The sequence below is a fragment of the Delphinus delphis genome, chromosome 19 (genome assembly GCF_949987515.2).
Source record: "Delphinus delphis chromosome 19, mDelDel1.2, whole genome shotgun sequence".
Classification (NCBI taxonomy): domain Eukaryota; kingdom Metazoa; phylum Chordata; class Mammalia; order Artiodactyla; family Delphinidae; genus Delphinus; species Delphinus delphis.
Window position 1 is genome coordinate 19265983 of NC_082701.1, and position 12885 is coordinate 19278867.

Genomic DNA, 12885 nt, shown 5'->3' on the forward strand with positions numbered 1-12885 from the left:
TCCGAGCGAGTGCGGCGGTGCGGGGAAGAAGGCGCCGCGTGGAGGGGGCACCGAGCTGGATTCAGTCCCGGTGCGCTGAGGGTTGGGGTCGGGGCTTACTCTCGCATCCCTCTTTACCCAGTTCACCACCACCGTGGTCTCCTGCAGTCCCGCGGAGCTGCAGACCGAAGGAAGCAACGGCAAGAAGGAAGTGCTGAGCGGTTTCCACGTGGTGCTAGAAGACACGCTGCTTTTCCCCGAGGGCGGGGGACAGGTACCAGGCCCATCCTTTCCCCTTTCCTTCTCCCCCCTCCGAGGAAGCCCCTAATTCTTTCCGAGCAGGTCGGAAATGCTCTCCTGGTCCTCAGTCCTAGCTGTAATGAATACAGATGGAAATTAGTTCAATTCAGTTCATTTGTTCATTCAGCAGGTATTTATCAACAAATGGTTATCTATCTGTCCGTAACAAATGCTGGGTACTAATTCAAGCCCTAAGGATACAAGCTGAACAAGAAAATGTCTTTGCATACGTAGAATATTTATTGGAGAAAACAGACAAAACGGTGAATAGATAAGTAGTATATCAGTATGATAAATGCTATAAAGAAAATTAAAGGTCGAGGGAAAGAGAGTGATGGGATGGCCTCCTAGGTAGGGGGCAAGTTATTTCTGTCGAGAACGAAGTGAGGTGAGGGGGTAAGCCATTGCCATTATCTAGTGGTGCTGGTGGGGGGTGGGGAGTATTCCGGGGAGGGAGAATAAGTGCAAAGGACCTGAGGTAGGAATTCGATTAGGGTGATTGGCATGGACTGAAAAAGTTTCCCATGAAGGAGCACAACAGAGGGCAGACGTATCAGTGCTGTGATGGGGTAGGGGCAAGGTCCAATGAGAAAATGGGAAAGGAGAATAATAACACCAAAGGTGGGCATTGTGGGAGAGACTTTCCCAGCCGAAACAGGGAAGCCTGTAAGACTCTGACAAGTCTAGTTAACTGCAAAATAGTCCCATATAGTTGGAGCCTCTGGTGTGTGTTGATGACAGGCTGGAGATGGTTTTGTAAAGGTAAGTGGGGGCCAGTTCAGAGGGCCTTGAAGGATGTGTTAAGGTGTGTGGACTTCATTCAGGAGGCTATGGTGAGCCATGGAAGTACTTAAGCAAAGAAATGATGTGAGAGAACATATTCAGTAAACTTGATTGTGAGAAACTTCCAATTTTTCCCAGCATGGAGGTTTTCTGATCTGCTGAAGGAAAACATGTGCCCTCAGGTATCCATAGCAGGTCTCATTTTATATATCACCTCTTCCAGGAAGTCTTCCCTGATTCCCCAAGACTGTTAGGTTCCTTTTCTTTGAGCTCCTCTAAAACAATGTACTTTTTTGAACTATGGCATGTTGTAGATCATATTGCAGTTGCCTGTTAGCATGTCTTTATTCTTCTCCAGAGTTTTCAGTTCCATGAGGGACCATGTCTTATTTACATTATAGTCTTGGATAGGTACAGTGTCTTGTAAGTAGTTGATATTTTGTAATATTTGATATTTTTAATGAATATTTTTGAATTTAATTCTAGTAGGAGTGTAGAAGATAGAGTGGAAGAAAGGAGAAAAATTCAGGTCAGTTTGGAAACTATTGAAAGATAAAAATCTAAACCAAGGCAATGAGAGTGAGGATTAAGTTTGTTTGGGTTTTACTAAAATTTTCGTTGCTGTAGTTACATTTTTTTTTCAAATTTTATTTATTTATTTGTTTTCGAGCTTCATGTGCTATACAGTAGGTTCTCATTAGTTATCTATTTTATGCTGTAGTTACAATTTTTGTATTCATTCTGTGATTTTGTTCTGAAGAACAAAAGGTGTTCCAAGTGAAGAGTATAGAGAGAGTCCCCTCATGAGCAAAGTGGACCACCTCACTTGGCATTGCTTCTTCTCCCTTAGGGAATCTCAAATTCTGGGTGTGTTTCTCACAAACTTCTGCTAGAGGGTCTTTGTATCCAGGAGTTAGGGTGAGCCCTACCTGCTACCATCGATTATTTTTACTTCTTTCCCCAGCCTGATGACCGTGGTACAATCAATGACATCTCTGTGCTGAGAGTGACCCGCCGGGGCGCCCAGGCTGATCATTTCACCCAGACACCTCTGACCCCTGGGACTGAGGTACAGGTCCGGGTGGACTGGGAACGGAGGTTTGACCACATGCAGCAGCATTCAGGTAGGTGGGGTGGGATGGGGCAGTTGCTGCGTGTGGGAATGTCACGATGATTGAGACGTGGTTTGGGTCCTCTAGGAGTTAAACTTTTGGAAGAGACAGACATATTCAGAATCAGCTCCAGTTCAGGCAAGATGTGATAAATGTTATAAAAGCAAAATGAGCAGTTAAAGTAAAAGTATTAGAATAACTGCTGGATTTAAGTATTATAACTTCCCACTTGATATCTATATCTGTAGATGTCTCATAGCCTTCTTAAACTCAAAATGTCCAGAATGGAATTAAAAAGCCACCCCCTCCCCCAGATCTGGTCTTCTCTTCGCCTTCACTGTGTTCAGTGCATGGCCAGCATCCACCCAGTTGCTCAAATCCTGGAAGTCAGTTCAGACACTGCTTTAGGGATAGCCAGGCAATCTGAGTCATGTCGGTTTATTTTCGAAATACTTCTCTATCTGCTTCCACTGTCAACACAGTCATCCTCATCCCAGCTCTCATCGTCTCTCCCCAGCCCTCTGTAACAGCCTCCCGGCTAGTCTCCCCATGTTCATTCTTGTCTCTTTGCAACCCATTCTCCACAAAGCAGCTAGAATATTTTTTAAAAATGAAAGGCTGATCAGGCCACTCCCCTGCTTTAAAGCTTTTCAAAGGCTACCTGTAGCTCATGATGAAGGCAAACGTCTTGCCATGGGGCACAAGGCCTGCCTGGGCTGGCGCTCATCTACTGCTCCAGCCTCACCCGGTGCTCCTGCCTCCCGCTCCCTGCATCCTGGCCATGCTGGCCTTCTCTCCATTCCTTGAACACATCCTGCTTCTTTCCTCCTTCAAGGCCTTTGGCTGTCTTGTTCCCTTTGCCTTCACAGTTGATTCCTTCTCCTCCTCGCTGTCATCGATCAGGGATGGCGCTACATCTCTAGTGCCAAGCCCTGTGCCTTGCACGTGGTAGGCACTTGATAAATTTTTGTTGAGTGAATGAATCTGGCACAATTAGAACTCGAGTTCAAATCCTGCCTCTGACGAGCTACTGTTGCCTTGGAAAGTTGTTTGATTTCTCTAGACCTTGGTTTCCTCATTCAAGAAATGGCATCATAGGGCTCCCCTGGTGGCGCAGTGGTTGAGAGTCCACCTGCCAATGCAGGGGACATGGGTTCGTGCCCTGGTCCGGGAAGATCCCACATGCCGCGGAGCGGCTGGGCCTGTGAGCCATGGCCGCTGAGCCTGCGCGTCCGGAGCCTGTGCTCCACAACGGGAGAGGCCACAATAGTGAGAGGCCTGCGTACCGCAAAAAAAAAAAAAAAAGAAATGGCATCATAAAGCCTCTTGCAGAATTCTCCTGAGGGTTTTCAATAAAGTGTCTCTCAAGAGTATTACCCAGTGCCAGGCAGGTCTTCAGCAGTAGAATTTCTGTGATGACGTTGGCATTGGGGTCGTGTCACTCATGATCACTTCTCACTTCTTCTCCCATCTCCTCTTTCTGCTCAGGGCAGCATCTCATCACTGCGGTTGCTGATCATCTGTTTGGGCTGAAGACAACATCATGGTGAGCAAGAGGCATAAGACTAATTGTCAGGCATGGGTCCCTGACTGCTGGCTCCTTTCCTAGTAGTGAGTCAGGGGTAGAAGGATAAAAATCTGTGCTCACCTGTTCCCCTCGAAGATGGGGTGGTGGGTGACTTTGTGTTTTCCCTGAGAAACATCTCCCTTTGCTTAAAAAAGAATATGGACTTTGAAGCTCAGTGACGTAGGGGGTGAATCCCTTGCATGACCTTGATCATGTTCCTTATCACCCCTCACCTGTAAAGTGGAAATGACAGTCCCTACTTTGTGACATTTTTGTGAGGATTAAATACCAGCATTTACATGAACATGCTTTGTAAACGATAAACTTCCTTCTATTATTAATTGTCCCCGTCAGCATCCTGTGACCACTCTGCTTCTTCTTGCAGGGAGTTAGGGCGACTCCGGAGTGTCATCGAGCTGGACAGCCCTTCTGTGACTGCGGAGCAAGTAGCTGCCATTGAGCAGAGTGTCAATGAGAAAATCAGAGAGCGGCTGCCTGTGTATGTGCGAGAACTGAGCCTGGATGATCCCGGTGTGGAGCAGGTGAGGGGAGAGCCGGCAGGCTGGCTTCTGTAGAGTGGCCCTCCAAGGGCTCCTCATCAAAATTCAAACAGCCCTCCTCCCTCCCTTGCGTTCCAGGTGAGGGGCCGGGGTTTGCCGGATGATCATGCTGGGCCTATTCGAGTTGTCACCATCAAGAGCGTTGATTCCAACATGTGCTGTGGGACCCACGTGAGCAATCTCAGTGACCTTCAGGTAGGTGAGGAAGGGCTCTTGAGTGGGTGGGAGAGAGGGTGTCGGAGGTGGGGGATCACAGCAGGGCTGAGAGTGATAGAGGGGGACACGTGAGGGGTCCTGAGTGAAATCACTCCTTATTGCTTCTGAGCCAGCAGGGAGGTCTTGATCTCTCCTACCCTTGGGTCCAGCACCTGCTGCAGTGTGTGTGTGTGTGTGTGTGTGTGTGTGTGTGTGTGTGTGTGTGTGTGTGTGTGTGTGTGTGTGTGTGTGTGTGTGTGTGTGTGTGTGTGTGTGTGTGTGTGTGTGTGTGTGTGTGTGTGTGTGTGTGTGTGTGTGTGTGTGTGTGTGTGTGTGTGTGTGTGTGTGTGTGTGTGTGTGTGTTACTTCCTTGCCTCGTAGGTCATTAAAATCCTGGGCTCTGAGAAGGGGAAAAAGAACAAAACCAACGTGACCTTTCTGGCTGGGAACCGGGTGCTGAAGTGGATGGAGAAGAGTCACAGCACTGAGAAAGCACTGACAGCTCTGCTGAAGTACGCCCCCTTCCACTGCCTCCTTTTCTCAGCGCCTGGGCAGCCCGGAGCTTAGCCTTCCCACCTGTGCGGCAGACAGAATACTCTATCTTTAGGGGTAGGATGCAACCAGAAATGCTAAGGTGCTTTGGGTGGTCGAGCAGATGCACACAAAATGGTTTCTTCCTTTACATCCTCTTCCCCAACAGCCTGAGGCTTCCTTGGAAATGTCCCTGGGTCCCATCAGGAAGGGCGCCATTGATTTATGCCTGACACCAAAAGCAGTTGGAAAACTGGGCAGGCCTCCATGAACCTTCCTCTTGCAGGTGTGGAGCAGAGGATCATGTGGAAGCAGTGAAAAAGCTACAGAACTCCAACAAGCTCCTGCAGAAGGTGATTTATCCTTGGAGGGTGGCGAGGGTGTGGGCTCTGCCTGGAAAAGGCTCCCCAGACTCAGCCCCTCCACCTGACTGGATGTGCAGCATGTTAGTGGGCAGTGACTGGGGAGGGGAGGGGTGGAGAGACGGTATTCTCTCTGGTTACCCTTTCCCCACCTGTCAACTGAGTTATGGCATCCTTTTCAGAGCAACCTGAATCTGCTCAGAGACCTGGCTGTGCACGTTGCCCACAGCCTCAGGAACAGCCCAGACTGGGGAGGTGTGGTCACATTACACAGGTGAGGCCAGGGGTGCTAGGCTTAGGGCTCAGCCCCTCCCCTGTACACAGTGCAGAGTGGGAGGCGGGTCGCCCCAGGAGTTCTTTTTTTTTTTGCGGTACGTGGGCCTCTCACTGTTGTGGTCTCTCCCGTTGCGGAGCACAGGCTCTGGACGCGCAGGCTCAGTGGCCATGGCTCACGGGCCCAGCCGCTCCGCGGTATGTGGGATCTTCCCGGACCGGGGCGCGAACCCGTGTCCCCTGCATCGGCAGGCGGACTCTCAACCACTGCGCCACCAGGGAAGTCCCGCCCCCGGTGTTCTTAAGGCTGAGAAGACCCGAAGAAGTGTGTTGCCTTGCAGATTTCCTGGGTTTGATATAAACATCTTCACTATAACTTTCATTAGAGCCTTCCCTCATTTCCTTTGCCATCTAACAGGTCTCCACTTACCCGGGTGAATCCTGTTTAAGGGAGACAGAAACAAACGCAAAACTTGTTAGAGCGTGCCGAGGCTTAGAAAGATGCCAGGCTGGCCCTCAGAGAGCACGCTCTTTCTCTGGGACTCTGCACAAAAGGCAGCGGTGTGGCCAGCCTCACGAGGAGGAGCTGGGCTTCCTGCAGTTTCCTAGCTCCCGTTGCAACTTGGATCTGATGTCTTTGCCCTTTGTTTTAGGAAGGAGGGTGATTCTGAGTTCATGAATATCATCGCCAACGAGATTGGGTCAGAGGTAAGAGGAGCATGAGGTTCTCTGTCCGCCCCGGGTGGAGACCTAATGAGGGGCGTCAGGTTAGCTGAGGTCCCTCCGCATGAACACATGAAGAATAGGGAACAGAAATTCATTCAACGCTATTTTCTCAGCACTGACTCTGAGCTAGGCTCTGTTTTAGGTGCCAAGCTCAGTCAGTGGTATTGACCTTTCTGGGGCTGTGGCACTTACCAGCTTCAGAGCTCCTTTTATCAGAACTGGAACTCCTCCGTGCCACCCACATTTATACGTGCTGAGGGCTGATTTCAGAAATACGGCTGTCGGCTAGGCCCTTAGAAGGCCGTCCGTTCAGTGTTCCTTTGCCTCTGGCTTCAGCCACCCGTCCCGGTCCTGACCAGAGCTTAGTGGTTTCCAGGTCTCTCTTTTGCATTCACTCAGGAAACACCTTTGGGAATATCTACTCTGGGCCAAGCAGTGTGTGTGTATCTCTCCTCTTATTTCTGTGTAGAGAGTACTGATACTCAAGGAGCTCACTCTTGAGTCTGGGAGACAACCGTGTATGCCGACATTTATAACTTAGGGTGGTCAGTGCTAGAGGCAGAGGAGCGCATTCCCTGAAAGGCTGGGGAGGCTTCAGGGGAGAGGCCTAGAAGACTGCTTAGCAGTCATCGGCAGACAGGGGAGCCGAGGTGGCCAAGCAGAGGGAAACACGGAGGTTTTGGCGATAGCAGTCACAGGGTGCAAGGGGCGGTGTGGGAGTGGGGTGACCAGGCTGCAGAGTTTGGCGGGAGTCAGATCGTGAAAGACATTCTATGCTTGGTCATGGTCAGCAGGCTTCTGCCCCCTTCTTAATATTCAACCTAAGTTCCTATGGCCACTCTCAAAGTTTCTTGTCCCTAGTGGGCCCCAGAGTGGAGGGGCTGCCTTACATTCATGAGGAACATCACTTGTGGTTTAGGAGGGAAAACCTGTTTTCCTTTTAATTGAGATGTTATTGGTATGTAATACTGTGTAAGGTGTACATTGTGTTGATTTGGTATCTTTATATATTGCAATATGATAAAAGTCTGTTCCTGAGACTGAAGAGAGTGCAGTTTAGGGGGGATGGACTGCACGTCTTTTAAGTGTCAGGGCTCATCTTGTCTTCCATCCTAGGAGACCCTCCTGTTCCTAACTGTGGGCGAAGAGAAAGGTGCTGGACTCTTCTTACTGGCAGGGCCAGCTGAGGCTGTGGAGACCCTGGCGCCCAGGTAATCTTCCGTGGACTGCTTTGCACGGGTGGAAGAGCCTGTAAGCCTAACCTACTAATAGCACCCTTGTTGGATGCAAAGGGCCACCGCATCTGCATCTCATTTTTTTTTTTTAATAAATTTATTTATTTATTTATTTATTTTTGGCTGTGTTGGGTTTTCGTTTCTGTGCGAGAGCTTTCTCCAGTTGCGGCGAGCGGGGGCCACTGTTCATCGTGGTGCGCGGACCTCTCACTGTCGCGGCCTCTCCCGTTGCAGAGCACAGGCTCTAGATGGGCAGGCTCAGTAGTTGTGGCGCATGGGCCTAGCCGCTCCACGGCATGTGGGATCTTCCTGGACCGGGGCACGAACCCGTGTCCCCTGCATTGACAGGCAGATTCTTAACTACTGCGCCACCAGGGAAGCCCCTGCATCTCATTTTCATTCACATCACAGTCATGTGATGTTGCCTTAGCGGAAATAATGATCACCACCGTCATTCCCAGTTTTAGAGATGAGGGACAGCACATTGTGTACCTGAGATCTCACGGTTAAAGTGGCAGAACTGAGACTCGAGCCCAGGACTTTCGGCTCCAAATCTCACGTGCTTTGTGTTTTTTCTTTTAGAAATTGAGATTCATAAGTGATACATGAATACAGGTGCTGGATTCTCACTAGGCAGATGAAGCACCTGCTTAAGGCATCAGCAAAGCAGAGGCACAGACAAACTTGGGGGGAAAAAATTAGGGTTTTGAGACTGAATCAAAAAACCTATTGATGTAGTTATTATAGAAAAATTAGAATTGTGTTGGACTTTTTTACTCTTATATTGTTTATATTTTCTTATTTTAAATTAGATATGGAGGTGGAGTGCACCATATTCTTTCTGGCATTTAGGGTTTTGAAGTCCTGATTGGCTGTGATGAATATGTGTTCACTGTAAAACACTGAAGGAAAACAGAAGTATTCAGAGCAGAGGTTCCTGACAGGCAGCCAGCTGTGGCCTATAGACTGGTTTGGCCTGTGTACAACTTTAAATTTTTAAAATTAGTTGCTACATTTTAAAATTAGGAGATTTTTATTTAAAAATAGGGAGTTTTAGCTTTTCTCAAAAAAGGAAGAGAAAAAGGCACACGCTTGCAACACTGGACTGACGTTCCTGCAGGTTAGTATCTACGAGGACGTGAGTGGGGCCTGCTTCTTCAGATAGCACGGGCCCGGCCAGTGCCATAGGCCCACCTTTCTCGCTCAGCCCCAGTTGCTTCCCTGCTGCTCCCGCAGGCCTTTGTGTCTACAGCTCTTTACTCCTAATGACGCTCATCCTGTTCCTTGGAGGTTGCCGTAATTTAGCCTGTTTCTAGACACTTCTGTTGTTTCCAGTTATTCACTCTTTTTTTTTTTAAATCATTAATTAATTTATTTTTGGCTGCGTTGGGTCTACGTTGCTGCGCGCGGGCTTTCTCTAGTTGCGGCGAACCGGGGCTACTCTTTGTTGCAGTGCGCAGGCTTCTCATTGCGGTGGCTTCTCTTGTTGCAGAGCACGGGCTCTAGGCGCATGGGCTGTAGTAGTTGTGACCCGTGGGCTCTAGAGCATAGGCTCAGTAGTTGTGGCGCACGGGCTTAGTTGCTCCGTGACATGTGGTGTCTTCCCGGACCAGGGCTCGAACCCGTGTCCCCTGCATTGGCAGGCGGATTCTTAATCAGTGTGCCACCAGGGAAGCCCCCAGTTATTCGCTGTTAAATAAATATGGTACCCATATCTTTGTGCACATGTGCAAGTATTTCTAGAAGCCATTTACTTTTTCTCTCCCCCCAGCCCAAGGGGAAAGCCTCAGGGCTGCCCTTGGTTTTCCTGTGACTTTTCCCTCAAAGACGCCCTCCCTGACTGTCTCTCTGCTCCCCAGGGTGGCTGAGGTGCTAGAAGGCAAGGGAGCGGGGAAGAAAGGCCGCTTTCAGGGCAAGGCCACCAAGATGAGCCGTCGGGCAGAGGTGCAGGCGCTTCTCCAGGACTACGTCAGCACGCAGAGTGCAGAAGAGTGAGGGCTCGGGTGCCTCCCTGGTTGTCCGTTGACAGCCGGCCTCCTGTGACCACAGAAGGAGTCTCTTGGACGATAAAATAGTTTGACTTGAAATGATTGTGGTACCATGTGTATTTACATGATGGATTTGAATTTATACAGTCTATTCCAGTGTGCTTATGTGATCAGTGTCTTTGTGAATAAACAGCTTTATTTTTTAACATTTATTTTATTGAAGTATAGTTGATATATACAATGTTGTGTTAATTTCTGCTGTACAGTAGAGTGATTCAGCTACATATGTTCTTTTTCATAATTTTTCCATTATGGTTTATCACAAGATATTGAATATAGTTCCCTGTGCTATACAGTAGGACCTTGTTGTTTATCCATTCTATATATAATAGTTTGCATCTGCTAATCCCAAACTCCCAGTCCATCCCTACCTACCCCCCACCCCCACCCCTACTATGGCATCCACAAGTCTGTTCTCTCTGTTTGTGAGTCTTAAACAGCCTTCTAATTCAGCTTCTGTTAGGCACACCCTATCCGTGAGTGTTATGTTGATGAACTGTAGTAATTTATCTAAACCCAGCTGCAGTCTTTCTTCATGTAGAAATGCAGCTGCCTAAGGAGATGTGAGTCAGACCAGAGGCTTGGCTTAGGGCTTAGACTCACGTCTCCTTGTTTTCTCTTATTTTTTCCTTATTTCTTTTCCTAGTCTTGTGTTTCAGAATTAAAAGGTATCAATGACTTTGTAAATAGGTCAAGAGGGCACGAAAATATATAGTTGAAAGATGTTCCAAGTCTGCTATTGAGGCAGGAAAAGGATGGAAAAAGATACCAGGCAAGACTAACCCAGAGAAAGCTGGGGGCATTATTAATATGAGATAAATGAGACTTTAAGGCTGTAACACTTTAAGAATCATTATTGGCTCCGCCCCCCCAGAAAAAAAAAAAAAGGAATTCCCTGGCGGTCCAGTGGTTAGGACTCGGTGCTTTCACTGCTGTGGCCTGGGTTCAATCCCTGGTGGGGGAAGTAAGATCCCGCAAGCTGCACAGCATGGCCAAAAAAAAAAAAAAAAAGAATCATTATTAGAGACCAAGAGAGACGTGTGGTGATAAAAGGAAGATAAAATAGTTCTAAATTTATAGGTATCTAATAACAGCCTCAAAATACATTAAGCAGACATTGACAGATCTAAAAGGAGAAACAAATCCATAGTTGATGGAAGATTTAAAGTCATCTTTCAGCGGCTGATAGAACAAGAGGAAGCATTATCTCAAGGTTAAGAGCATAGACTGGAGTTTCACAGACCTGAGTAGTCCTGGCTTCGTGCATCTATAGGTGGTAGAACTATATAACAAAAAGCGAGGGATTGATTTTAAAAGGACAACATTTATTGATACTTCTGGGGGGGAGTGAAGCAGGACGAAGAAGGGACCCAAGATGGGGGTGGGAGGGTGGTTTCCGGGGTGCCCGCAGTGTTTTGTTTCTTGACTTGGGTGACAGGTAAACATCGGGCTTTGCTCTGTGATTACGCATTGTAGCCTACATTTATGATTTATTCCATGAGGTTATATTTCACAATTTAAGAATACAACTTAAAAAAAATCTGGTTCTGTTGTTTACTCACTTGGGAGAGTTATCTTGCCTTTTCAACCTTCACTTTCCTCACTGGTGACGTGGCAGTAATGGGGGTGCCTCAATCTCTGTGGTGTTGGGAAGTAACATATTCAACTGTAAGTGCTCAAGAAAACACTGGATTCCTGGAGATGACCTAGAATGGGTATTTTTGATTACCTAATGTTCAGTTCCTCTTTACCTGCGAATCGAGGATGGGTTGTAACAGCAGGAGTGGCTGCACTTCTGCCACCTCCAGGTGAGCTGCATCCCTGGGCAGTGCCCCTGTGGATGGACGTGTGTGCAGCCACCTCCTATGCTTCCCCAGGTTATTTTGGAGCTATGATTGAGGCCAAGGGAGGCGTCTCTTGAACCCAGCAGCTACCGGTGAATAGCTTCAGATTAGATGTCTGTCTCCTTGTTCACACAAGGACTTTATTCAGGTAAAATTCCCACATGAGGAATTTCTGCTGCGTTCCTGCTAGAGAAACTGAGGCAGGCAGGGAGCGTGGCTTCATAGAATTTGGCTGGATGGAATTGAGTGGTTACCTACTGTAGTGGCTTTCAAACTTTTGTCTTCAATTTAAAGGAAGCTTTTCTTCATGAGTCTTACATATAACAGCCCAATTCAGAAATGGATGAAAGCTGTGTTGATCTGGTTGGAAAAAGGAGTGGAGGCTTGGAGTTTTGCAGGAGCTTAGAGGGCCCTGAGGTACCCCCATGGAGCTACAGGGCACCATTTGGAAACCACTGATGTAGTGTAACTATTTTATAGATGAGAAGGTTCAGGGAAGGTAGGTGCCAATGGGTATATGATTAGTAATAGTACCATAGGGCAATAAGCATCCAAGGTAGTTAAAAAGATTAGCTTCACATTTAACAAGTTTTTTTTTTTTTTTTTTTTTTTAGGTACGCGGGCCTCTCACTGTTGTGGCCTCTCCCGTTGCGGAGCACAGGCTCCGGACGCACAGGCTCAGCGGCCATGGCTCACGGGCCCAGCCGCTCCGCGGCATGTGGGATCCTCCCGGACCGGGGCACGAACCCATGTGCCCTGCATTGGCAGGCAGACTCTCAACCACTGCGCCACCAGGGAAGCCCTTAACAAGTATTTTTTGATGTGCCATTCCATTTCAAAGTATAGACCAATTCTCCCCAATAGCCCCTGTGTTCTCCCTCACAGGGCATGTCAGCTTTGATGTTTGTGCTGGTCCCATAAATCAAACTTATGGTTGAATCCTGGGTCTCCGGATGAGGTTATGTGCTTACATGTGCATGTGATATAGAAGTTCAGGGTGGATACCGCTCTGGTGTGGAATCATTTTTTCCTCCTGTGTCAAGAGCTCCTAAGGAGAGAATGACGGCGTCCAGTTAGTTTTCTCCCAAAGTGAAAGAAGCTAAAACAGCTTGTCTGGTAAGACTGAAAGCCACAAGGCAGCCTACTTGGCAGGGACAGAAGTCCAGAGTCTGAGACTTCAGCTGGAGCCAGGAGGAGGATGAGTGGGAGAGCTGGGCTGCAGGCAGGTGGCCAGAGAGAAGAGAAATTTGAGTTTCTGAGGCAAAATTTAGGCATTGACGTTGCATCAGTAGGCTGCGGAGGGGGTATGAAAGGCATCGAGAGATATTTTTAAAATGTATTTTTATTTTATTTTAAATAAATTTAAATAA

At 48.0% G+C, this 12885-nt stretch overlaps 1 protein-coding gene across 2 annotated transcripts; it reads left to right on the top strand.

Annotated features, from left to right (window-relative positions):
• Positions 1-136: 136 nt before the first annotated feature.
• AARSD1 (alanyl-tRNA synthetase domain containing 1) lies at positions 137-9819 on the top strand. Of its 2 annotated transcripts, none has more exons than XM_069540099.1 (12): positions 137-253; positions 1552-1591; positions 2027-2186; positions 3663-3720; positions 4127-4283; positions 4380-4496; positions 4878-5008; positions 5314-5380; positions 5572-5663; positions 6316-6370; positions 7505-7599; positions 9483-9819. In XM_069540099.1, exons 3-12 carry the CDS (start codon positions 2171-2173, stop codon positions 9616-9618), a joined length of 924 nt encoding a protein of 307 aa, XP_069396200.1. In that variant the 5' UTR covers positions 137-253; positions 1552-1591; positions 2027-2170; the 3' UTR covers positions 9619-9819. The 2 variants fall into 2 exon arrangements, with proteins under 2 accessions (XP_069396200.1, XP_069396199.1); XM_069540098.1 differs by having other exon boundaries at positions 147-253; positions 1549-1591.
• Positions 9820-12885: the final 3066 nt, after the last annotated feature.